Below are 25,613 nucleotides of genomic sequence, written 5' to 3'. Positions count from 1 at the left end.
TTCTAGGACACTTAAAAATTTATGACCAAATAGATTTGTTCACCTACGGTTTCTTCTGTTCGGCATGCAGCCAAAGTTTTAGTAAATTGCTTTGAGAAGCTCTAATTATCATCTACCTACAAAAGCTAAGTATATTTTAATACTTACTAAATATTTCTGTAGTTGTTTATTTTCTCTCTTGTTTCAGTAAACTGACTATAACTCATAACCGTAATTCTGTCCTTTGTTCAGTGAGAGTAGCAAAATTTCATTATGTTGTTTGAATTCTTCTTGTGGGGAAGTGGGAAGTTTGAATTTCCCTTGTTGGGACTGGGCTGGGGGGGAGGGTGTTGAGGACATTCAGACAGAACTGAGCATAATGTCCCAGAGTGCATCCAAGGAGTAAAACTAAAACTGAGATACAAGCAAGCTGTCTAGGCACAGCATCCATGTAGTGTGTAACTCATGGGAGCACTGGTCACACGGTGAGGCAGCCAGAGGCTAGATACTACCGAGGTGGAACCCAGTTTTGAGCTGTCAAGCCAGACATGTCTTGTTCAACTGGAGACCTGGAAACAGAGGGCAGGAGATGGAAGACTAGGTGATTTCCAGAACAGGTGCTGAAGCTACAATCCCCTTTATATAGAACAACAATGGGTTCCCTCTGGTAAAGAGGGCGCCATTAAAAACAGCAAACTCCAAAAGGATATAAAAATCATGTACATTACTACATTAAAATGTCATGACTAGCTTCAATGTGTAGAACATAAATTGGGCCATGGCCATCTTCTTGGTTGTATATGGATTTTCATGGTATTACAATATTCGAACAGTGTTTTCATTATTATAATGCTTTTACATCTTCTCCTCCCAGTTTCTTTTCTGAGATGCTTTCATCATCTACATTGTGCTCTGGGGGCTTGGTAAGCCCTCCTCTTACATAAGCTTCTGTAATAGGGCTGACTCCATAGTTGAAACTACAGCAAATTCCCTCCGGTGAGAGGCAGAGCAGAGAGCTGAATGCCCTGGGTTCTGCGTTCCCTTCTCTTCCCCTTTGAAGAAAAAAGGGCAAGTTAGAAATTTGTCCTAATTTCCTGTCTTTTGTGATTCCCTGTTTTATGAGTTGTCACCCCCTCTTTGGACCCCAAGAAAGAGGTAAGGTAGTGTGTTAGTACAGTGCGCTAGGTTGCGTATGTCATCCAGAACAATAGCTGGACATAGTGTTGTCCCTGCTGTCATGACCCTGAACACCCCACTGTTAACCTGGGCATGCGTGATAACACTGGCAGCGCCACTTTCCAACTGGGGGCTCTTCGCCCAGAGAAGGCATTGATATTGTTTTCCTCAAATGTGGGTCTCCCAATAAATAAAACAGTTTCCATTTAAATTGATATTTGTTATCTGTGGTTAAAAATAAAACATGTGAACATATTTTTCAAGGAGAAGAGATTCCATAATGGCATATAGGGTATGATTCCAATTTCACAATTAGTCAGGAAACAAAAATATTTACAGTACTTACTTCTAAGTGATAGAGCTATGGGTGACTATTTTCTTCTATATATTCTAATAAAATTTTTTTTAAAAATTACTGCTATAAAAATATTACTGCTATATAGGGTACACAAATTTTTTTTTAAAGATTTTATTTATTTATTTCACAGAGAGAGATCACAAGTAGGCAGAGAGGCAGGCAGAGAGAGAGATAGAGGAGGAAGCAGGTTCTCCGCTGAGCAGAGAGCCCGATGCGGGACTCGATCCCAGGACCCTGAGATCATGACCTGAGCCAAAGGCAGAGGCTTAACTCACTGAGCCACCCAGGCGCCCAGGGTACACAAATTTTAACAGAAAATTCCAGCTGAACTCTTATCAACACGAAGTCATAAGATACTTTTGCTCTTTTTTCTGAAAACACAAAATTTCATAATTCACACAATTGGCTAATGTTAGCAAAATCCAAATTTAATAAATAGAATACCATATAAATAAAAATCTGCTAAATGTACATATAAACATATACACTTATAAATGCAATACCCTTGGAAGGGTAGAAAGAAGCTAGTAATGGTCTTTAGAGAAGGAAATTGAGTAACTAGACATTACTGTGTCTTTGAGATTTTTGGTACTTTTGTGTTATGTAAATTTTTTTAAAATTAAAGATATAATTAAAAAACAAAGAAAAATAAAAACACATGTTTAGATTCCTCCAACTACTCTTTTCAGTCAATTTTTGGTCCCTTCCTTACACATAAAGCTCTTTTCCATTGTTAGATTAGTTTGCTCTGGCTTTGATTTATTTTGACTTACTGCCAAAAATGTACGATCTCTCCTATTGCCGTGTTTGGATAATAAATAACTAGAACCTGTTTTCCCACTAAATGTTTCAACACTGAATGTTGTTGATAATTTTTCCTTCTTTGCAAAACCTCTCACAATGCTGCTATTAAAGAAGATGTAACTGCTGAGTTTGACCCTGATTTCAGGGAGGTGAAATTTTGTTTATAGAAAAGCCTTGAAGTTACAATTAAGATATATAACCATGATTGTCACAGAACAGTTGCCAACTCAAGGGCCAGGTCTAGACACTCAGGAGTACCCTGACTCATTCGTGCAAGCTCACTGGGATAACCTAGTGCTTTTCTCAGTTTTCAACTTCCTCCTTTCAATTTTAACTTCCATATACTACCTTGTTTCTTCTGAGACTAAAAAGGCATGAATCAGATGTGTCAAGAGAAGGCATGAGGCAGTGCAACAGAGCAAAGATAATCTTTTCAGCAAAGGAGGCAAAGATGGTTTCTCAACAAGAGAAAAAACATGGACTAGATGACATCCCAAAGTCTCTTCCAGAGTAGCTTGCACATGTACAATATTTACTTTTGTTGCCTCAGGTTTAGGTAAGTATGGTTTGCAGATTGTTCTCATGGTTATATAAACACTGTATGTGTTAATTTATAAATTTTGACACTAACTGATGACAGGTGGCTTGTGTGCAAAGACCATGGTATTTAAACATTTAGAAGAGAAATAAGGACATGAAGGAAATAATGAACATTGAAAAGGTGGTAAGGTTAATAAACTCGTGGCATAAATTAACTACCTCAGCACTAATAAATGTTTCATCTGAATTCCTGAGCATCTATTTAGTTAGTCAAGGTTTAAAGTATTAAAAAGTGGGGGAAAGGTTGATGGGGCAGGAGAACTGAGAAACTTTTGAATAACTACTATTTTAATGTGAGTGGAGGGGACCAAGTAGACCACTAGAATGAAATCAAATTCCACAAGGAGGCAGACAGAGAGCACTGAAAGATCTAAGCAAAGAGAAGTGCCAGTTGTGGAAAATCAACAAAGTTATAAACCATCTGAATAGAATAACAAGGGAAACAGGAGTTAGAAGTGAGAAAACAGTAATTCAAAGTATTGAGAGTAAAAGTTAAATATGCCAGCTAAACTATATATCATCATGAGGGAAATATTTTATTTTACACAGTCTGAAACACTAATTCTGAAAATTGTTCTTAAGAGTTACACAGTAGGGGAGCCTGAGTGGCTCAGTGGGTTAAAGCCTCTGCCTTTGGTTCGGGTCATGATCCCAGGGTCCTGGGATCGAGCCCCACGTCCGGCTCTCTGCTCAGCGGGGAGCCTGCTTCTCGCTCTCTCTCTGCCTGCCTCTCTGCCTGCTTGTGGTCTCTGCCTGTCAAATAAATAAATTAAAAAAAAAAAAAAGAGTTACACAGTAAGCAAAAATAAGAAAAACAAAGCAAAAACACAATGATCAGGGTGCATATATGAGATTATAGCTCAACAATGGCATGTATAATGGTGGGGACAGTTTAACTCACCAGTGTGGTAAACAGTTTAAAATTGAGAACATTTGCATACTGAATAAACGTCTTATTCCATTTGATTAAAAAAAAAAAAGGTGCTCTTTAGAAAGCAGGCATGATGTGGGGGAGGGGCAGAGGGCGAGAGAGAATCTTAAGCAGGCTCCATGCACGGAACAAACACGAGGCTTCATCTCATGACCTGAGATCATGACCCAAGCTGGAATCAAAAGTCAGGTGCTAGGGCACCTGGGTGGCTCAGTGGGTTAAAGCCTCTGCCTTCGGCTCAGGTCATGATCCCAGGATCCTGGAATCGAGCCCCACATTGGGCTCTCTGCTCCTCGGGAAGCCTGCTTCCTCCTCTCTCTCTGCCTGCCTCTCTGCCTACTTGTGATCTCTGTCTGTCAAATAAATAAATAAAATCTTTAAAAAAAAAAAGTCAGGTGCTTAACTGAGTAAGGCATCCAGGTGCCCCATATTGTCTTTTTTAATATTGATCATTAACTCATCACAAATAGGCTTTTGATAAATTGTGCTTATTTTGAAATGTCTTAGTCACATATGGTTTTATACATATTATGTATTTCACATACAACTTAAAAAGGGAAAGAGAATACAGACAATTCTTTTAAATGCAGAGTTTTTTTTAAAGATTTTGTTTATTTATTTGACAGAACGAGAGACAGCAAGAGAGAGAACACGAGGGGGACTGGGAGTGGGAAAGGGAGAAGCAGACTTCCCGCCGAGCAGGGAGCCCAACATGGGGTGGGGCTCTCGATCCCAGGACCCTGAGATCATGACCTGAGCCACCTAGGCTCCCCTAGATAATTCTTTCAGAGTCAAGAGAGAGTTTTTGCTTTTTTAAGATAGCAGGTAATGGTGATGGATTGATCCAATAGGGAGGGTAAAATCAATATACAGGAGGAAGAAAGGACACTGGCAGAAGTGAAATCCTTGAGGAAGCCTGAGGGGATAGAGTCCATGGCATTAGTAGAGAAGTTGTCCTTAATTAGAAGCAAACAACTAGCCCCCTGACATGGGTAGAGATGCAGGTAAGTTGATAGGTGTGGTGTTGAGAGAGTGCATCTTCTTATTGTGTCTATTTTCCCAATGAAATGATGAGAAAGGACTTTAGCCCTTGTGGCATCCAAAAATTGTCAGGGAAAGGGAACCAGTGGGAGTGGGCTAGAACACAGGACGTGAAGGTTAGAGAATGGTAAGCCTGAAATTTTGAATTTGAGGGGGGTGAAGAATCAGAACGACAGCTCCAGGGAATGATGCCTGGAGTGAGGGGCTCAGATGGTGTGGTTGAAGGAAAGATCTCAGGATAAGAGCAAGTCAAGGAACAGGTGGAGAGGCCTGGCGATTGTGTGGGCCATTTGCCTACTTAGAGAAATCACCTGACATTGATGTCGGACCTGGAGAGAGGGAGAAGGTATGGAAAGTTGGACAAAGGTCTCACTTTTTCAGAGAATAGGAGTGACTAGTAAAACCTCACCATAAAGGCGGGTAGGTTGTTGTTGAGTCTGGAGTTTGATGTTATGTGCACTTAAAATTAATATTTTCATAAGTATGTAAACAAACATTTTATTAATAACCATAAATATCTGTCCAGAACAGAGACTACATCAGACACAACTAGTTTTATTAAATTATATTTATATTTTTTATGAAATTAAATGAAATTAATATTAAATGAAAAACACTATTAAATGTTTTTATTAAATGAAAAACACCAAAAATATTTTATTAAATGAAAAACACCAAATTAAATGAATTATTAAATTAAAAACACCAAAAATATTTTTATATATTTAGCAATAAAACCAGCGAGCAACTTTCTATCATGATCATTAATGTTATTCCTAACCTTAAAGGATAAATAAGAAATCTCCAGACTCGGAAAGTGACCAGTTACCTTCCAACTTGAGAACTGTGAGAGGATTAACTAAGAATACCAAGGAAGCCTTTGAAACAAGACTTGATCAATAGTAAGTACCTATTGAAAGTCATGAGAAAGTAAAACCCAGTGTGACCTCATATGAAGGAAAAATTCCAAGTCTGCTTTGGCACTTTTCTTTATATATTATCTTAAACCAAAACCAAATCCAACTTTTATAATTAAGGTCACCTTGATCTATACTGGTTTTCCCTAACTTGTAGGGCCAGATATTTTTTCTAGTATTTCTTAGAAGAGACTTGTGTTAAGTACATAAACTCTGCTTCTGGATGTTGTTAAGTCCTGGGGGAAGGATGTAATAATTGAAGTTGTGACAACTAGCTAACAATATTTTTATAATCATGTAGTATGTATTAAGATGCCAAACTCAGAATCCATAAAGTTAAATATATTTGATCACTTAAACATGGCAAAATCAAATGAATAAACCTTAAACAGGGTTAACTTTTTAACTTTAAACAAGGTTATTTAAAAAATTTAAATTTAAATTCAATTTAGTTAATATATAGTGTATTATTAATTTCAGTGGTAAGTTAAGTGATTTGTCACTTGCATATAACACCCAGTGCTCATTACATCATGTGCTCTCATTAATACCCATCACCCAGTTGCCCCATTCTCCTACGCCCCTCCCCTTCAGCAATCCTTAGTTTGTTCCTTATAGTTAAGAATCTCTTATGGTTTGCCTCCCTCTGTGTTTTTATCTTATTAGAAGGCAAAAGAAAAACTGAGAAAATTACTTGTAACATGTGGGATGAAAAAGAATATCCCTAATATATAAAGAGGTTTTGTAAAACAATAAGAAAAAGACAAACCTATTTTTTTTAAAAAGGGCAAGAGATGTGAATATGAATAGGGATTGAAGAGAAAATAAATGGCTAATGAATATATAAAAAGGTATTTTGACTTCTCAAACACTGTTAATGAGAATGAAAGTTAGAACGGTATTGACTTTTTGGTTGTCAGCTGGTAAATTTCTATCAAAATCCCTAATATGTATACACTTTGATCAGCAATTCCACTTCTAGGAATTTATTCTAAGGAGATGAGGTGACAAAACCCAAATCATAAAAGAGTGTCTCAGCATCAGTAACAGTAGAAAAACATTTGTAGGTGTCCGTAGTCACGAAAAGAAACATCCAACAGATTGCTGAATGAAACGAATATGTTATAAAATAACCTGTGTAGTTTTGGTTACATTTATGTAAAAATATATGTTCAGTATATATGTGGGTGTGTGTGCGTGGGTGTGTGTATGTGTATGTAAATGTCTCAACTGATGTTTGCAAAGATGTTTCCCAACCATGTGAATGGTGATGATCTTTAAGCAGGGGGATTCTGATCATCTTTACTTCCAAGTTTGTGCTTTTGTATATTGTTTCAATTGGGTATGAGGACCGTTTACCACCCTCGTGATTAGGTTATCCCTCCTCAGGGTTGTTGCTCTTATTCTCCCCTCAGCCTGGAAAACCTTTTAGCCCTTTCAGTTCTTGGCTGTCATGTCCCCCATTGGAAGGATTTGCATTTATTACTGTATTTGAAATAGAAACCTTACCCCTCTGAGCCCATGCTTCATCCCTTGTCTCCACTTTGGTTTTCTCCATTATACTTGCCACCATCTAATATGTTTTAATTTATATTTGTTTATTAACTTATTAGTTATCACCTGACTCTTCCTCTCTCCCACTAGAAAGTAAACCCCATAAGGGCAGGACTCTGTTTTGTACTAAGCTGTAACCCCGGAGCTGAGAACAGTGCCAGTTACAATATCAGGTACTTAATACATGCAGATATATGTGAGTCAAATATTCTTGTACTCTTGTACTCTAATTCCTTACAAGAAATTCTCCAAAAAGGCCTTGATTAAAAAGGAGGAGAATGATTAACTTATGAACACTTCAAGTATTACTTACATTCAGGTTAATTTCTATGTTGAATTTTACTCAGCTGAAGTTTAATTGAGCTCTCAATGTAGGGGGGGAAACACATTTTTTTCCTTCCAAATCCTTGATCATCTTTGAATCAAATTAAGTGCCTTGTTCTTAAACTGCTGAAAACCTGTTGCTCACAATAGGTAAGAATCCAGGAAAGAACACATAGAAATTTCAAAGTGGCAGAAACTGTGAACTTCCTTCTCCCCATATTTTGGAATACAGTTTTCTTGGCCAGATGGAGGGACTCTGGGTGTCCCTCTGCTGACACAAGAAATATGAATCTGATGCTACTTTCCACCACCCCAAGCCCAGGCCTCGAGGAAAAGGGCCCACCCCTCCACCCTCTCTGTAGCAGATACTACACTTGGATGATCTGATTTCATGGTGCTGGTGATATTTAGGATATGGCGGGGGGGGGGGGGACCCTCCAAGTTGCATTTACCTGTTTATTTCTCAAGGGCTGAACCACTTCCCTGATGCACAACTCGAGATCATTGAGGTAGTCTTTTTCCGTCTGTATCAGCTCCTTAATGATTTTCGAACGCTTTGCCATCATTCTCTCCACCTGGTGCTCCTCCTGAGTTAGGGTCTCAGTGGTGGAAGCCCCGGCCTGGGGAGTCATCTTTTCTGTTAAATAAAAACATGTATGTACAAGTGAGACATTCTGCTGAGGTTTCTTCCTTCATCATTACAAACACTGTTGGATTGCCTTTAGCAAGGAAAAAGGCACAAAGCGTCTTCAGAGTATGTTCTTAGGAAGAAATGTGTAGTAGTTTGCCCTAAGGTTGGAATCCTATGAAACTATGAGCAACAAGGGACGAGAGAGTATATACTTCTGACTAGTCAGCTGAATGACACTTGACTGTCATGGCTTGTCTTTAAAATATCCCTTTATTACTATATTAAGCTATAAACCTTGTCTTCAGGATGGAGATAAAAAATGTATTAAAATCAGTTCAGAACTTCTTCTGGATACATTTGCTTTTGAATCAAGGGATCAAGGGGTGATTTTTAATTAGTAAGTGGAATGCCTTCCCATTTTGCCCCTTTTATTAAAAATAATTGTCCCTCTTCATTCATATGTGGAATATAAGAAACAGTACAGAGAGTCATTGGAGAAGGGAGGGAAAACTGAAAGGGAAGTAGAGGGAGAAAAACCACGAGAGACTGTTAACTCTAGGAAACAAACGGAGGGTTGCTGGAAGGGAGATGGGTGGAGGGGTGGGGTAGCCGGGTGATGGGCATTAAGGAGGGCACGTGATGTAATGAGCACTGGGTATTGCACACAACTGATGAATCATTGAACACTACATCTGAAACTAATGATGTACTGTATGTTGGTTAATTAATTTAAGTTAAAAAAATTGCCCTTCATTCTTAGTAATATGCAAACCTCAATGACATGGAATGAGGAGTGAGGAAGTGGTAGATTGAATACATGTCAACTAGGATTTTTCATGGCCCATTTTCAATATCAGGCATATCTTGTTATTTCAAAATTCTTGAACTGCCAAATGGAAAATTTCAATTAAAAAATTCACTGTGCAGGGGCGCCTGGGTGGCTCAGTGGGTTAAAGCCTCTGCTTTCAGCTCAGGTCATGATCCCAGGGTCCTGGGATCGAGCCCTGCATTGGGCTGTCCGCTCAGCGGGGAGCCTGCTTCCTTCTTTCTCTCTGCCTGCCTCTTTGCCTACTTGTGATCTCTGGCTGTCAAATAAATAAATAAAATTAAAAAAAAAATTCACTGTGCAGAGGAGATATTGAGATAAATGGGAAGGCTCACATAGAGCCAGGGTTATAATATGAGAAAGCTAAATGTCTTCAAGAATGAGCTTCCCACAGCAATGAAAAATTCTGGAAGCCCCAAACGAGGTCACAGATGAAGTCAGAGCAGTGATAGATAGTAGGGCAGTGCGCGTGTATGTGTAAATGAATTTTCTTCGAGCTTGAAGTCATCACAAATTTCATGTTCATCTTAATGTCTCCCATTGCAAAAGTAATTTTATTTCCTTTAAAACTAAAGTGATTCTTTTTTAAAGATTTTATTTATTTATTTGACAGATAGAGATCACAAATAGGCAGAGAGGCAGGCAGAGAGAGAGAGAGGAGGAAGCAGGCTCCCCGCTGAGGAGAGACCCTGATTCGTGGCTCGATCCCAGCACTCCAGGATCACTACCTGAACTGAAGGCAGAGGCTTTAACCCACTGAGCCACCCAGGCACCAAAACTAAAGTGATTCTAGTAACTGGTACGTGGGATATTTTCGATGCTGACACCACCTCCTGAGAATGTAGAGCTTTACTAAAGGGCTTATAAAGGTTCTGTATGGAAAGAAAAAAAAAGTACACAGTGTATGGAAATGGAAATAAAGAGAGAATTTTCTCTCAGCTCACTCCAGAAACAAGGCTAAGAGAACTGGAGAATCATTCCAGTAGGGGGTTCGACATAATTGCTCAATGTAAAGAGACTGCTCCTAGAAGAAGTAAGGAACACTCTCTCTCCTTGGCCCATTCATCCCAGGAATTCAGCCAGAGGCTCCATAATCAAACATCTGTGGATGATGGTTGAAGGTATTTCCAACATTAGTTTGACAGGTACCCTAGATGGGTCTTTAAGCGATCCTGACTTGCAAGTGAATACACTTCCAAATCCTCTGCCCAGTAACTACTCTTCCTTTAGCAGAAAAGATGATGGATTTGACAAATGGCATCTGAGAGCCCAGAGTTTTTCAAGGTTTGGGACATTTGGTGCCAAAGAAATAATCTACTTAAGTTCTATAAGAAGAGAAAATCTATGCAAGGAAAGAGAAGGAATGCATGAGGTGGTCTGCAGCTTTCATATCTTGAGTTATGTTATGAGAATTTTTGGATGCTTACTAATATTTTTTGTTGGAAAGTAGAAGAAATCTGCCTCTTAGCATCCCAAATTCAAAAGGAAACGTTACAGTGAGGCATCTTTCCTATGAATTATTTTGGATCTAAAAGAGGAAGGCAGGTCACCGAGGAGGAGAGACGCAGTGAGCAGGTTGTATACACAACTAGACCTTTGTGAGCCTCCTTAACCGGGCAGAGGGGGGAACGATGGGAGTTCCTTTCTCCTGGGACATATGAATTAGCTCATAGAAAGAAACCTCACTAGTAGAGAGCTGGCAAACCAGTTCAGATTGTATCCAGTTATTACCTAATGCCTTGAAAATAAAAGGGACCCTGTTGAAAAACTGTTCTGACTGATACCTACTTTTCCACATTCTAAACTTTTTGTGCCTTATAAAATAATCTGTCAATGATTTGGGGAGCTAGCAAGGAGAAAGGAATCTTCCCTAAGCATTGGCAAAGAAGTATCCCTAAAATCCATTCTCAGGTTCCCTTTACTCCTGAATTCCAGGGCTCAATTACTGTACAAATTCAACCTATTTCACAGATTTTCCAGATACTGCAGTTTATTTTTTTTATTTTTTAAGATTTTATTTATTTATTTGACAGCCAGAGATCACAAGTAGGCAGAAAGGCAGGCAGAGAGAGAGGAGGAAGCAGGGTCCCTGCTGAGCAGAGAGCCCAAAGCGGGGCTCGATCCCAGGACCCTGAGATCATAACCTGAGCCGAAGGCAGAGGCTTGAACCCACTGAGCCACCCAGGCACCCCTCCAGTTACTGCACTTTAAATGTCCAACATCAGATATATCAATTAAAAACTGCTTAGATTTTCTAATGCAGGTCCACAACGTGTTCAGAGCCAAGTTAGGGGAGTCACAGTGATGGAAATCAAGTGTCATTCAAGATATTGATTTTCAGAAACTTCTCCCTTCAGGTATGAATATCTTTTCAGAGAATCTGGAGTTCATATCTTATGAGATACTTTTGTTTCCTCTTTTGACACAAGTTTACTGCAGAAACAAAGGCCTGGCTTGCATCATTTCATGATCTGATCTCTAAACACTTTCCATATTTGCCTTTCTTAAATCAACAAACTCTTCACAATGCACTGTGGGGACAAGTTGTTTTTTTTTTTTTTTATGAGATCCTTCCCTACTTTTAAACTTGCATCTTTTAGTTATGCTATGTTTTATAAAACATTTGTGGGGCGCCTGGGTGGCTCAGTGGGTTAAGCCGCTGCCTTCGGCTCAGGTCATGATCTCAGGGTCCTGGGAACGAGTCCCACATCGGGTTCTCTGCTCAGCGGAGATCCTGCTTCCCTCTCTCTCTCTCTGCCTGCCTCTCCATCTACTTGTGATCTCTCTCTGTCAAATAAATAAATAAAATCTTAAAAAAAAATAAATAAAACATTTGTAACACATGACTATTACCAATGTAGATCACCCAGTGTAGATCAGTCAGCTATAATAACCTTTTCTTTCTAGATAAAGGAACAGAGGAGCTAAGTATTTAGGAAAGAAGGAAAAATAGAGTTCATTCTTTAGACATGAGTATTTTCTAGCAGTTAGCTTAAATTACAAGACTATGTCAAAATTAAAGTGAGACAGGCTCAAAGGCTAGATGGTTTTAATCAAAATATGCCACTGGGGAGGGAGTACCTGAGTGGCTCAGTTGGCTAACCATCTGCCTTTCACTCAGATCATGATCCTGAGGTCCTGGGATCGAGCCCCACATCGGGCTCCATGCTCAGTAGGGAGCCTGCCCCCACCCGACCCCTGCTCACACTCTCTCTCAAATAAATAAATAAAATCTAAAAAAATATACCACTGTGCATGCAATCAGTTTCAGGTAAATGGCATGCTTTTCCTAATCTTCTATTTCTTTCAACTCAGGCTTCATTTTTCCAGCAGTGATCATTAATTTTCACTCTTCTAGCCACAGATTTCATAGGTAACATGTGGAAATTCTTGACAGAAGAAGTTTATGTAAAAGGAGGTGGCTGGGGAAAGTTTGGGGAAAGAATAATCAGACTTAGTATCAGCTCTCCCACTCCTAGCAGCAAGAACATGGTGGATAAATTAGATATCCTCACTGAGAATCAGATTCCTCATCTATAGAATAGGAATGAAAACCATCATCACGTCAACAGGAAGACTGAATTAAATGAGCATCTGTATGTGGAAGCTCCTTGAGATCTTCAAAACAACCTAAGTATTCATTATTTCTATAGACATTAGAATGCAAGGTTTCATTTCTCTACATTCTCAAACTTTTCCACCACCTTGGGCAAACAACTATCCCATTTTATTATAGTTACCAACTTGTCAAGAAAAAGGCATGTTTCTGAAGTACGGGGACAGCCATGTTCAAATGAGAGGAAGTGGAGAAAAAAATAGGGGTGCTGCTCTTGGAGGAAAGTGAACTCAAGGTGGGGTTTGGAATCCTGAGCAGCTTCCCTGGGTTGGGTGTATGTATGGGGAGAAACTTGGTTTTTAAGAAGATGAAAAGGAACCCAAAGGTAAGAACATTGTTGGGGAGGTCTAAAGACAATCTGCAATGATTGTCCAAGTTTTGCTTCATGGAAACATTTTCTGCTTTGTTGTTATTGCTAATAACAACACCCCAATATTGGGGTGGATTTTATTTTTTTATTTTTGGAAAGATTGTATTTATTTATTTGAGAGAGAGAGAGAGAGAGAGAGAGAGAGAGAGAGAGAGTATGAGCAGGGGGAGGGGCAGAGAAAGAGGGAGAGGGAGAAGCCAACTTCCCGCCAAGCAGGGAGCCCAATGCAGGGCTCAATCCCAGGACCCTGGGATCATGACCCAAGCTGAAGGCAGATGCTTAATGGACTGAGCCACCCAGACACCCCTTTGGGATGGATTTTAAAGAGAGGTAATAGGTTTTTTTTTTTTTTTATATGATAAAATAATACGTATTGCAGGGATTAAGTGCCTAGGCTGTGGACTAGATTTTCTGGGTAAACTACACCTCTAATACTTATTAGATCTGTGGCCTTGGACAAGTTATTTAACTCTTTTTGTGTCAACTTCCTGATCTGCAAATTAAGGGTAGTATTAATAAAACCTTATAAAATGATTATAAAGATAAAATGAATTAATGTTTGCTCAATTCAGCAGTGCCTGGCAATATTTAATATAGTAGATATTGTGTATATATTTGCTATAATTATTAAATGTAATCCCTATTTATTATCTGTAATGTAATTTTCACTGTATTATTAGTTGTATTCCTGTTTAGGCTATAAATTTCCCCAAATATTTCCTTGTGATTACAAGCATACATACAGCAGATAGTTTTGCTTTTTCTCAGTTTTTGTTTTGTATTAATGGACTCATATTCATATTCTTTCACAAATTGCTTTTTCAGCTGTGTCAGTATTTAGTGGCTATCTTTTCTTAAGTATTTATATGAACATATATCTTTATTCTTTATAATAGCAGAATACTTGTCAGGCACTGCCATTTGCCTGCCCAACAGGTGATCTCCTGTTGTCTTTCATAAACTGAACACTAAATAAATAAAAATGCTTACTTCTTAGATTCTTTTTCAATCTATGGTCCACTTACGGTCAATGAGATGTAAGCAGAAATCTCTGAGAGGGGCTCTCGGGACTTGGGACAAGGAAAACTTGGTTGGGATACCTTTTCTTTCATCTTGTACACCTCATGGCTGTTGCCTTCTTTTTCCTGTCTGGAATGTGGATGTGAGTCCTGAGGGTGCAGTAGCTAAGCTGGGACCATGGCGTGATCACCATGGGAATTAACACCTTTGCACAATGGATGATGGTGTGGAAAGATAGGAAGAGTCTTCCTCCTCCTAGACATTTTTTCTGAGATACATAAATTTCTAGGTGTTAAGCTCCATTTTTTCTATTGCTTTTAGAAAAGTGCCTTCACATCTGATAGGGATTGTTGTATCTGGAAGTACAAGTGCTGTAAGTAACATAACCTAAAATATGAAACCCGCCTAATAGGGGAGGAAGGATATTAGGAAGACATTTTGCAATCTGGAGTGTGGGTAATCATCACTATTTAACAGCAAAATATTTATTAAATCTGTATCTCTGCATGCCAAGGCATATAATTAGGGGAAATAGTTAAAAAAAAATGCTGGCATGTATTGGTTATTTCGTGCTACTTTCCACACAATTGTACAAATGAGATATGAACTCAAATCACAGCTAGTCAATCTATAAGGAGAGAAAGAAGAAAAAAAAAAAAACCTAAAGAAGATATTCTGCTGGTCGTCTATTATCTAAATAGACTGAGAGTGCCAATTGCATTGAAAATGCCAACTGCTTCCATCTTCAAAGTGAAGCCCAAGAGATTGCTTTAGCAGGTGATGAGACTGGTGCCCAAGAACTTCTTCCACAGAGTTCTTTGCCATTCCAGAGAATGTAAACACACTAGCACATAAATTTGAGGGTGGTACCTGAAAGACTACTAATGGCCATTAGGCTAAGAGCATTCTACTAAATCCTGCCTACTTGAGCCCCCACCATTCATCCGACTCTCTGTTAATCTCCCTGTTGGTCTCTCTGGATCTCTGTTAATCTACTGTTGTACTTCTGCTTGGAGAGATATCTGGGCTTTGGAAAACATCTCTGGATATTAGTGGTCCTGATATAGCTTTCTGCTATTGATATGCTTTCTCCTGGTTTCTATAATCTGGATTCTTGCCCATTGTAGTAGGCAGAATAATGATCCCCCGAGGGAGGTCCACATTCTAATCCTCAGAACCCTTAAATGACAGGTTACCTTTAATGGCAAAGGGGATTTTGCGGATGTGATTAAGTTTAAAGAATCTGAGATGGAGAGATATCTTGCATTATCTGTGTAGACCCAATCCAACCACCTTATTTCTTAAAAGCAGAAGAGCAAAGCAGAAGAGAACACAAGAGAGGTTAAAGTGAAAGGGATTTGACTTACCATTTCTGGTTTTGAAGATGGAGGAGGGGCCTAAGAGCCAAGCTAATAGCCAACAAGGGAGTAGGTACCAACAATCTGAAAGAAGGAGGAATGGGCTTTTGCCCTCAAACCTCTAGAAAGAGTGCAGCTCTACCCTCCTTGGTCTTAGCCTGCGAGACTCTAAGGCACTTTCAACTCAGCCACTGTGGACTTTTGACTGAGAGAAAATGTGAGATAATACATCTGTGTTATTTTAAGCCATTAGATTTGTGATGCTTTGTTACAGCGACAACAAGAAACTAATATCCCCACATATGCTAATCCCTAAAAGAACATGTTCCCCAGGGTTTAGACTGGGGGACATTTTTAAGAACATTGAACTACAAGCTTGTAAGACCCCTTCCACCTTCTAGTGTTCCTTAGCAATTCCTGCCGCACTACCAGTTCAAGACTGCCCAGGCCGCAGCAGCTTTGTAACCCACATATAAGGAGTTCCTCACTCTGGGAGCCTAACTCCTAATACCTGACCAAGGTTGCTTTCAAGAAGGGAGAGTTTACTACTTGCAGCAAGCAATGAGATCGCTGGGGATAGCTTCCAAAGCAGTGTCTCCAGGTACAGCAAGCTTAGCTTGGTTATGTTGAACAATTCTCATCTTGTGGTTACCAAGAAGATCTACAAGTTCCTGTTTTCATCTTGCCATCTCCTGGTTCAGCTTTTTCAGGATGCTCTGCAAGTGTAACTGAACCAACAGGGTTAAGGCAGTAGATTCAAATTTTCCACAGCAGGAAAAGTGGCCGCCAATCTTGCTGACGGCTTAAGCTTCGCTAATGAAACATGGGACTGTCTGTCGGACTTGTTCTTTCAATCTACTTTTTAGCCTTTGTTCAGTTGGTTTTGAGTATGGGCCAGAAAAATCACACTGGGAAGACGGATGTAGGGTTGGACAACATTTTTAATGACATAAACATTAAAAATAAGCCAGTGAAGAGAGGAAATAGATGTATGGAAGAAAGGCAGGCCACGCCTTTCACAGACCACAAAAAGGCAATCCCAGCTTGCCTGAGGGAGATTCAGAGACTTTGGAAAATGCCAGATAACACACTTAAGGATTCATTTAAAATTAAATTTAAAAATGTGTTTAAAAATTAAACTTAAAATTCATTTAAAAATACTCCCGATGAATGGATAAGCCTTCAAAAATGTGTAAGAAATCTTCTGAGAGCAGGAGCAAACTTTAAGCACAGTCCTGGGAGTTCAGTGAGGCTAAAACCACCAAACAACTTGGAGGGATCTACAGATGCTGGTAGACTAGGAAGATGAGAACTTGTATATGGGTGATGAGGAGGCAGGATGTTTGGAACTGGGATCTGGACAAGGTCTCTGAACAGCAAAGGAGCCTGACTAGAGAAACAACATAAAGTCAGAAGAGAAAGGAAGAAGGAAAGGAAAAGAAAGAAAGAAGAAGGTGAACTACTACCTCAGAGAGAGAGACCTCAATAGAAATCATCTGTCTCAGCCATGGTTCTGGGTAGTGATAGAAAAAAAAAAAAGCAGGATGGGTGGGATTCCCCAATAACTTGGGGACACTGGTCTGCTCTCATCTGAATTTGGGGCTTGGATTCACTGAATGTTTAACAATAATTAAGAGCCTATTATGAGCCTCAAAGTGTCCTAGGGGCTGGGATACAGCAGTTTATAAAACATCAAAAAACAGGTTCCTTTCCTCATGGAACTTAAATTCTAGTTATTTAGTACACGAATTTATTTAGTATACCAAAAGCAGTAGTGGTAAGTAAGCAGTATGGGAAAAAGGAAAGCAATGAGGTCTCCTAGGAAGTGCTAAAAGGTGTGCAATTTCATTTTATTTCTTTAAAGATTTTATTTATTTACTTGAGAGAGACAGAGTAAGAGAGCAGGGGTTTTGACGCAGAGGGAGAGGGAGAAGCAGACTCCCCACTGAGCAGGGAGCCAGATGTGGACTTGATCCCAGGGCTCTGAGATCACGACCTAGGCCTAAGGCACACAATTAACCAACCGAGCCACCCAAGCACCCAAAATGTGTGCAATTTTAAACAAGATAGTGGGGAAGGTCTCAAATTAAGCAGGTTTAAAAGATGAGAGACAGTCATGCAGTTATCTTGGGTATGTAGTTTTCAGCAGAGGAACCAGCGAGTGGGGAGTTTTCATGGGAGGATGTGTATGACCTATTCAAGGATCAGGAAGGAGGCCAGTGTGGCTGAAGTGGGATGGACAGGTGGGTTGGGTGGTACAGGGAGAGGCAGGAAGCAAATTGGAGGAGTGGGCAGCTTGGCAGAGACTGTGGTGCTTAGTAAGCATCTTAAACATTTAAACTTCCTAGTGTTGCAGAAAAGATAAAAGTATTGACAAAATTTAGATGCTTTTTAATTAGGCATGCATGTTAAAATTTTAGGGCCATCCATTAAAGTCATGGAAACAGCAGGTGAAACTTCAAAACCCATAGATGCAAAAATGTAATTTGAAGGAAAAAAAAAAAGCAATTCAAAAGAAGAGAAAACAGAAAGAGAGGAACAAATACGAGAGAGTAGAGCCAAAATATGACAATTGTAGTGAGTCAAATGACCAGCATACCCAGCTGGGTTTAAAAAGAACAAGCAGTTCTGTGTTGTTTACAAGGGAGAGAAAATAAACACATGAAAAGTTTGAAAGTTAAAAGTAAAAAAGGTTACAAGCCAATAATAATTAAAAGAGAGACAAAAAAAAGTGAAGCTCTTTTTATATCTGACAAAATGAACTTGAAGGCAAAAGTAAAAGTGAGCACTATATAATGATGAATTATTCTTCCTGACATGAACATTTTAATTTTGTGTGTACTATATAACATGGTTTCAAAAGTGATGCATAAAGTAAAAAAGTTGCAAGAAGAATTTGACAGATCATCTGTAATTATGATGGTTTGGTTTTTTTTTTTTTTAAGATTTTATTTATTTATTTGACAGACAGAGATCACAAGTAGGCAGAGAGGCAGGCAGAGAGAGAGGGGGAAGCAGGCTCCCTGCTGAACAGAAAGCCTGATGCGGGGCTCAATCCCAGGACCCTGGGATCATGACCTGAGCCAAAGGCAGAGGCTTTAACCCACTGAGTCACCCAGGCACCCTGTAATAATGATGTTTTATAAACACATTTCAGTAACAGGCCACTTAGGATAGAAAAAAATATGTGCTCAATAATCAGAGATTTCCCTTTCTTTTTATTTTAAGATTAATTTTGCAAAATTCAAGTTCAATTAATTAACATATAATGTATTATTTGTTTCAGGAGTACACAATTTTTAAGGACATACACAGCTTTTATGAAGATATACCATATTCTAGGTCATAAATTTCAAAGCTCAATATTTAAGAATTATGACTACAACAATGCAATTGAATTAGAAGTAAATACCCAGGAAAAAATTTAAGTCCTATTTGATTCGGAATTAAATTAGAAAGACTCCTGAGTAACTGATGGGCCATAGAAGAAATCATAAAAATAAATAGAAGATATTTATTTCAAAAGATAAGAAAAATATTACATTCATGTGTAATGTAGCTAAAGCCTTGCTTACAGAAAATATGTAGTCTTAAACTCATGTATAAGAAAAGAAGCAAGACTATAAATTAATGATTTAAGAATCTAGAAATTAAAAGGTGAGAAGAATACATAAATCAAAAGAAAATACAAGAAAGAAAATTAAGAACGAAACAATGAATTCGAATAGAACTTCAATCAGGTCTCACTTAATTCCCACAGATATTTTGCAAGGCATATGAGCTCACATGAGAATAAATTCTAAAGCACACAAAGAAACAAGACACCATGAGTCAGATACGGGGGGAAAAATAGCACAGTTATAGACACAAAGTTTAAGATACTGAAGTTATTAGAGATGCATTTTTTTAAAAAGCCTTTTTAATAGGTCTAAAGAAACAAAAAGTGGTTTGAAATTTTAAGCAAGAAATAGGAAACTATAAAAATGACCAAGTAGATTTTTTTAGGATTACTTTTTTAATATTTTATTTACTCATTTGAGAGAAAGAGAGAGACCGAGAGAGAACAAGAAGAGGGAGAGGCAGAGAGAGAGGAAGAAGTAGACTCTCCATTGACCTGGGGGCCCCTGGGGCTCGATCCCAGGACCTGGAGATCATGACCTGAGTCTAAGGCTGACGCTTAACCATCTGAGACACTTAGGCGCCCCAACCAAGTAGATTTTAAAAGAGTAAAATGTAACTTTGAAAAATAAAATTCATAATGAAAGTTTTAAAACTCAGTGGAACAAAAATGTCAATGAAAGGGTAAAATAGTAAATTATACAAAGCAGAATTAATGAATCAGGCAAAATCTGTTATAGAGAATGTAACAGAGAGAGGCGATGCGATGTACAATATAGGGGACACAGCATAGGGGATGCTGAGAATTGAATGAGAACATCTAACAAACGCTTAATTGGAGTTTCATAGAGTATAATAGAGAATGTAAGGGAGAGGCAATAATTGAAGTACTAATTGCTAAGGACTTTTCTGAATTTTCAAAAGACATTAATCCTCAGAATCAGAAATTACAAAGAATTCCAAACAAGATAGAACAAATTAGAAAATTACACCTAGACATAGTGTTTGAAACTTCAATACAATGAGAATGAATAGAAGATCTTAAGAACAGGCAGTAAAAAAGGACACATTTCATAGAAAGGGATAATGAATAGACTTGCGGCTGCTTTCACAACACCAATGGCAGATCCAGAGGGTAGTAGAATAATACCTTCCAAGGGCTAAGAGAAACAAACTGACACCCTAGAACTGTAAGCCTAGAATATGTTTCTCAGAAATGATGGTAAAATAAACATAGTTCAGAAAAACAAGATTTTAGTTTGCCACTAAAATATCCTCGTTAAAAATAATTCCAAAGGCTATACCTTGCTCAGAGAGCAAATGGTCCCAAGTGGAAGCTTGAAATGCGGAAAATAATAGGATGTAAATGAAGAGGGAAACATGCATGATATGGAAGATTATTCTAGGAAGGACACCTGAACTGGCAGAGAGAAATAAACAAATATAAAGTGTAACCCATGAACCTGGCAAAATTTTCTAGTCCTAAAATGTTAAACTTTGATGCTTTTCACATCAAAAGGGAAACACATAAAGAGGAGCATACCTAAACATACTCTGGGGAAATTTCTAATTTCCAAGGATAAAGAGAAACTCTTATAAACTTCTTGGATGAAAACATTAGGAAGAATCTAGGACTTGAATTAAATTTCTTATGTGAAACATTAGATGCTGGAAGACGTTGCAATAATGTGTAAAGAATTCTGAGAGAAAAAGTCTTTGATCTTGGCTCCCTTGTTATTTCTATTTTAGGACAAAAAGGCCATTGATTTCAAGTATAGGGGAATTTGGAATGTAGCCACTGTTGTAATCTCTCTGAAAATGTTATCTCACTAAGAATTCCAGTTAAATAAAAATAGGATCCAAACATCTCAGGAGAGTAGAAGACAAGATACAAAAGAAGCCCTTATAGAGACTTCCTGGCTCCAAACCCCCATGAAAACATTCAGCATATAAAAAAATCCTGCTTGAGAGTTTAGAAATCTCAGTACTTTGAGCTCAGAGGGCTCTAGAAGGAGTAGGGATGGAACAAATATTCACTACTGGGCCTGGAGAAAAAGCAAGGGCTTGGAGGAGCTTAGAGCAAAGACCAGAGACGCCCTGTTCCTCCTGCTGTCCATGACGGTCTGATGTAACTCAAGGGTGGGAGACGAAGGTGATAATTAGAGCTGGTGTTTTATTGAGGCAGAACAAACGCAAGAGTAAAAGGGACCTTCAATAAGTACGAATGTCATGAAACAGGAAAGCACATGCGTACAGAACAGACACATACAAAAGGCCTTCTGAGTATATCCAAAATTTCCCCCCAAATCTAACATTTATTATAGTAATTGAGAAAAAAAAAAAAGGAAAAATGTTTCAATGTCAGAAGCAAGTCATGTTTCAAAATTCACAATGGTTTTGATCTGGGTTTGGAATGCAAGGCAACTCTTAAAAAAAAAAAAAAGAAGACATTCTTTCTTTAAAAGAAAAAAAAAGGCCTTATGGGAGTTTTAAAAATCACATAGAAAAGAAAGCTTATAAAAATGAGGAGTTGAAGTATAAATAGAGTAAATAGCATAACTGAATACATCTTTGTTCCAAATATGATCCTGGTGATGGAATGACCTTCACAGTTAATTATATCCTTGTATCTCACAGGCTGTGGAGCTGTATATCATGTGTGGCTCACATGACTAATGTACTTTAGCTGGGCTTCTTTTCTCATGCATCACATGTACGCCACATCAAATTTCCTGGCAAAAATGTTATTTCAAGGTAATGTGTATAATAAAAATGTTCTCTTGGTGTCACAACAATATTATTTCTCCTCTGACAGTATTGTTAGAATATCTACATTGATTAATACTTACCTGCCAATTCAAATAGGAACATATGTTGTGGATAAAAATAGTCGAGCATACCTTCTCACTCTTACAAAACATAAAGACTAAGTGACTTTACAGTGGAATTAACATAAAACGTCAAAAATATGACTAGAGAAGAAGAGCTGCTCTTAAGACTGTGCTTTTTCTCCTAGTGATTTTAATAATAATGTATTCCTCTTGCAGAAGGATATATTTTTTTTCCTACTTTTCATTGTGGTAAAGTGTACATAACATGAAATTTACCAGGTTAACCGATTTTAAGAGTCCCAATTTGGCGGCATTAAGTCCATTCACATTGTGTGACCATCACCATCATCCATCTCCAGAATTTTCACATTTTCCCCAACTGAAACTGCACACCCATTAAACACCAACTCCCTATTTCCTTCTCCCTCCAGCGTCTGGCAGCCACCATTTTCCTTTTTGTTTCTATGAATTTGGCTACTCTCCATACCTCATGTAAGTGGGTGATTGCCCTTAGTGCAATGTTTTCTTTCTTTCATTCTTTTTTTTTTAATATTTATTTATTTACTTATTTATTTGACAGACAGAGATCATAAGTAGGCAGAGAGGCAGGCAGAGAGAGAGCGGGAAGCAGGCTCCCTGCTGAGCAGAGAGCCCAATGTGGGGCTCGATCCCAGGACCATGGGATCATGACCTGACCTGAAGGCAGAGGCTTAACCCACTAAGCCACCGAGGTGCCCCAGCATAATGTTTTCAAGGTTCATCTGTGTTGTAACACATGTCAGAATTTCCTTCCTTTTTAAGGCTGAATAATGTTCCATCGTATGTATATACCACATTTTGTTTATAGAAGTATATATTCTTCAAAATTATTTTTGCTGTTGAAACATTATACACTATTACTGCAATTATACTGGTTATAATATATTGTGATAGCCTAAAATAGGAGCAACCATTATTAAGTACCTGTTGTGTACCCATTTATTAAAATATACAATACCTCTAATTTTCTTCACAACACTAAAAATGGGACCCTCCCCTCATTTTAAAGATTACTAAATTGAACATGGCAAATGTAGAGTGAAATTCATCCAGTGACTCCCAGAGGATGCAGAGGTGTTGGGATTTGAACCAGATGTGCTTAGCTCTGAAGCCTGGGCTCCCTGTCCTCTACCACCTGACTGCTTATGTTGCAATCAAGGTGCATTGCATGATGTGTGATGGAATGGTGCCGGACTGGCAGACATACAGTTCGGTACCCACCCTGCCATCAAGAGCCTGAGTGACCTTGGCCAAGTCATTTGGCCTCATGAAATTGCTTCATCTGCACAAAGGCAGTAACAACTATAGCAATGGTAATGGTAATGCGGGCTAACATTTTTTTGAGTACTCACTTTATAGTAAATGCTGAGTTTGTCTTGTACTAGCTCTTTAATCCTCACAGAAGGACTACAAGGTAAATTTTTAAATTCCCTTCCTTTTATTTACCCACAAGGAAGCTGAAACACACAGAGGTTAAGGCCCAAGGTCACATCACAGTAAGTAGCTTCAAACCTGGGGCAGTCTGGCTCCTAAACCTGCATTTTAACCACTCACTACTCACTGCTGGGAAGTTGTTAAGAATTGAGATAAAGCACACAAATTGCTTAACTCAGTGTCTGACACACAGAAACCTCTCAAAAAATGCCAGTCATTATTTTTATGACCATGATTTACTTGCCATTTTTCTATATCTGGTTCTGAATGGCTGCACCTGCTTTTCCTCTTTTATTTTTTTTTCTCTCTTGGAAATGTTCCAGGGGTGGGAGGGGAGATTGAGCATCCATCAGGAAATTACCTTCCTTCACCCTGGACCTGCTCTGGGAAAAAGCACAATATGGCAAAGACTTCAACATAGTCAGTTCAGGACCAGGCCAAACATGCACTCTTATTACTTAGGCTGAATTCAAATGAGGTAGGGATATGACACTTGAATGCTGCTTGGTATAATATAAACCCTTGAATTTTAAAAATCTAATTCTTTCCCATTTACCCTGAAGCTAAATCATCAATGCAAATGAGTTTCTGAGAAATTCACTGAAAATGGTGTGCTTCTCAGGAAAGTTGAAAGAACAAGGGGATGACTAAAATAGGATATACGTCCTGCTAAAATATACAAGTTATTAGTTTTAAAATCCTAGATCCTTATTTATTTGGATTGGACTAAGGTTCCTAGCTGATATTATTGATGACTAGCAAAAATCATGGATTTTGATATCTGTAAATATATTAAAATTTCACTTATCTCTTTAAGGAGGAGGTGAGCTAATATTTTCATGCACCCAGGTTAAGGTTGTATTCAAAGCCTTAACACCAGCCCTCACCTGTCCCCCATAACCCCAAGACCAGACTAGGCAGGAACACATATACCATTCAATACTTACTCACTGAGCAACCTGCTAAGTCATTTGACTGTGGAGACCAACACAAGGACCTGACCCTGAATTAATTCATAATTCATTACAACCATAAATGTGTTCACAATTAAACAAGAATTTAAATGATCAGAATTGGAAGGTATTAGCAATTTTATAAACTCTGTACTTTCTAGAACTACATCTTGTATTTAATTTAGTAGCAATTTCTAAAATTACATATCACATATGAACTGGTACGGTGCTTTATGTTGAGTATATAATAGTAAATAAAGTACCAGTCTTTTCGTTTATGAAATGTAATTCTAGAAGTAAAGATAGGTTATTAAAGTCACAGACTAAATCAATACTTCCCGTCTCATCCCTAAAACATACCAAATGACGTCCACGTGCTTCTCCACTTAATGATTAGGTTGTATGTTTTTCAAGAATTAGTTGCGTGCAGCAGCAAACCTGATTTAGTTGTACTTCTTATTGTAATTAGGTTAACTTAATGAAACTTCAATCAATCGATGAAATATGAGAGTAAGAGTATGCATGTTTCCATGAAAACTGTTTTAATGCTTTGAAATGATCTGATAAAGTCACGTTGCCAAATATTGCTGTCTATTAGGAGTTGAAAGCGACAACTGTAAAGGATTTCAGAGAAAACTACTCTAGAAAGATTATGAAAACCAAACTTGCATACACATATGATTATAATAAACTGTGACCTGTACTGAGCATAACACAACGTAGATAGAGTTCAGGCTGGTGGGAGAAGTGACACAAATGAAATCAGAAAGTTTCAGGACTACTCATGAAGAAGGAAAAGTGTCCTGAGCAAAGGGAGTAGTATGTCCAAAGGCTTGGCAGCAAAAGAAGATTTGAAAAAAGCTTAGTGTGACTGAAGGGCAAACATCAGAGAATGTGGTAAGGGGATGGAGTCTAGAAAAATTATCTGGGGACATATCTCAAAGGTCTAATTAAGGAATCTGAAATTTCTAAGGACTCCTAAATCTAAGATCAGATTCTCTTTGCAAGATCACTTTGGCCTCAGAACCAGATTTTAGGGAAGAGGGCAGGGACCAAGGCTGAAGGCAGGGAGGAAGCAAAGTGACCTGGAACCTGTACAGTCTAGTCATGGGGGGAGAGACGGAGGCAGTTACACTTTGTCTGGTTGCCAGAAGGAGAGAGAGGATTGAAGAGATCAAGAGAAATTTAGGAGGTAAACCTGGTGTGCAATCAGTGTATGGGGCAAAGGAGAAG

At 38.4% G+C, this 25,613-nt stretch overlaps 1 protein-coding gene across 3 annotated transcripts in view; it reads right to left on the bottom strand.

Moving 5' to 3' along the window:
* Positions 1–25,613, bottom strand: part of ARHGEF38 (Rho guanine nucleotide exchange factor 38) — a 141,681-nt gene that overhangs the window by 97,316 nt on the left and 18,752 nt on the right. For all 3 annotated transcript variants that reach the window (XR_007125185.1, XM_047718136.1, XM_047718137.1), the window contains exon 2: positions 8,137–8,321. Coding sequence is in view for 2 of the 3 variants with exons in the window: in XM_047718136.1 (XP_047574092.1) it covers positions 8,137–8,321 (185 nt within the window). In the remaining variant the exon portion in view is untranslated. The remainder of the gene's footprint in view (positions 1–8,136; positions 8,322–25,613) is intronic.

This window comes from Lutra lutra, chromosome 2, assembly GCF_902655055.1.
Source record: "Lutra lutra chromosome 2, mLutLut1.2, whole genome shotgun sequence".
NCBI lineage: Eukaryota > Metazoa > Chordata > Mammalia > Carnivora > Mustelidae > Lutra > Lutra lutra.
The sequence above is the reverse complement of the archived record's forward strand: the minus strand, read 5'-3'. Positions and strand labels throughout refer to the sequence as shown.